Source organism: Loa loa (assembly GCF_000183805.2).
Source record: "Loa loa unplaced genomic scaffold supercont3.230, whole genome shotgun sequence".
Classification (NCBI taxonomy): domain Eukaryota; kingdom Metazoa; phylum Nematoda; class Chromadorea; order Rhabditida; family Onchocercidae; genus Loa; species Loa loa.
The window spans coordinates 50,359-52,502 of record NW_018108410.1 but is presented as its reverse complement, the minus strand read 5'-3'; the positions used below and the strand labels follow the sequence as shown (position 1 = coordinate 52,502).

General features: G+C 31.3%; 1 protein-coding gene across 1 annotated transcript; it reads left to right on the top strand.

Moving 5' to 3' along the window:
• Positions 1–1,014: 1,014 nt before the first annotated feature.
• LOAG_10830 (hypothetical protein) lies at positions 1,015–1,825 on the top strand (the record flags this gene model as incomplete). The annotated part of the gene is made up of 2 exons (XM_003146354.1): positions 1,015–1,049; positions 1,477–1,825. The coding sequence occupies 2 exons, from the start codon at positions 1,015–1,017 to the stop codon at positions 1,823–1,825; spliced, it is 384 nt and encodes a 127-aa protein (XP_003146402.1).
• Positions 1,826–2,144: the final 319 nt, after the last annotated feature.

The following is a 2,144-nucleotide window of genomic DNA, read 5'->3' as shown; positions in this document are numbered from 1 at the left end:
ATATATATATATATATATATATATATATATATATATATATATATATATATATATAGTGGAACGGGATTCGTACAATTTCGCCATTTGATTATTGGTTATAATGGCCAATTCGAATTCGATTCAATCGCTTTGAAATATCATTTAATGAGTCGGGATTGGCCAAAGAATCGTATTTGCGGGGAATTATGCCTAAATCTTAACTGTCCATAATGGCTGAGCTAGTTATTAATCATTACGGTCCTTTTATTTACCTGATCAGTTGTTATCGCAGTATTTAATAATGACACATGGAAATGGTAAAAATTCATTGAGCTAGAAATTGATTTCTTCGAACACGGTCTTGACATAAGATTGCAGGATAGTGTTCCATGAACTTCTCAGGTATTTTTTGATATTCCTTGAATTCATTAACTAGTGGGGTTTCCATATTTTTAGCGAGATCAAACGATTATTTATAGATTCCCCTGAATTTTGTTGCATGATCATGATCTGTACTTAGTGCATGGAAGAATTTGATCTAATTTACAAAGCTTTTTTTTCATTGCAGTTTTTTAGGTAAATTTAAATTATTTATGCAGCACTAATTTTAACTACATGTGATAGACATTTTAAAACTGTCTTTCGCCCTTTTATCCGCTTCAGTCCCATTTTTTGCTAACTTTTCATAAATCCTTATTATCTTAAGCTTTAATGATGGCAATATTGAAGAGATCATGGATCGTTTATCAGTCATAAAGTTTAGTGCTATCAAGATCATATTGGAATGGTCCATAAAAAATGGTCACTATACAATCTGATACTTCAAATATCATCTGCTGATACTACTGCAGCATTTAGCACAATTATCCGAAGTGCAAAATGTACCTTCCCTAAACATACAGGTGTCATTTCAGAACTTTGTACTGTATTACTCTCTAACCATATTACTTGTACCGGTTTTTCACGCTTGTAATATATATTTAGGAGAAATTCTCAAAAAAAAAAAACGAGAACTGTACAAATTAATTGCATCCGATGTTACGAACAGAGAAACAAAGGAAAACGAATATGTAAAAATGAGAGAAACGGGAAAGACGAAAAAACAAAAACTTAGTTTTTAAGAGGGAAGAAAAGTCTGGTATCATGGGAATATCACGATTTTCAAGAAATATTCACTGAGAATTGTAATGGAAAGCAAGCTATAATTATTTCAATAGGTAATAAATCAGAGTAACTTTAATACTTTACAAGGAAATGTAATAAGTATGACTTATTCGTACCTGGATTACCAATTCTAATGTTAATTTGCTATATTTGGTGATATGATCAAATAAATTTATGTTATTATCAATAAATAATACAAGATTCTTCTCCAACACTTGTCTCTAAAGTCAGCAATAAATAATACAAGGTAGGAATTGATAAGGCTTTCTCCTCAATCTTCCCACAGTATACCATCCAAAGGAAGTGGGTAGGAAAGGAAATTATGGTCTGAAGAAATGATACGAGGAATGAAAACCTGATATGGGAATTCATAATTGATGGCAATGATGGTAATAATGACAATGTTAATGGTAATAATTACAATGGTGATGATGATGATGATGATGATAATGATGATGATGATAGTGGTGATAGTGATGATAATGATGATGATGATAGTGGTGATAGTGATGATAATGATGATGCTGATGATAATGATGTTGATGATGATTATGGTGATTATGGTGATGATGGTGCTGGTTATGGCAATGGTGTTAGAGGGGACATAAATTGTCGTGTACCCGCAGACACTACTGCAGTAGTGGTGACAGGAAGGAAAGCCTTTTCCGACAACTCCTCCTAAAAATGGATTGCAGTTCAATTTGCCTCTTGGCCCTTTCTCTTGCACTTCCACAACCTCATAACATTCAGGTTTATTTGTATTTTTTTTATTTGTATTATCAAATTAATTGCTTTTTTTAATTTCCAAAATTTGAAATATAATTATTTCAAACAATTTACCTCCTTGCTCTTTTCTCATATTCTGGTGCCCGAGATCATTTCGGTCTATCTCATGATATCTCAATTTATTTATTTTCTTTCCATTCGTTCTTCTTTGTCTAATCTCTCTTCTGTCATTTGAAATAATATTTATTCTTTTTTAAAAATTTAATAAAATTTCA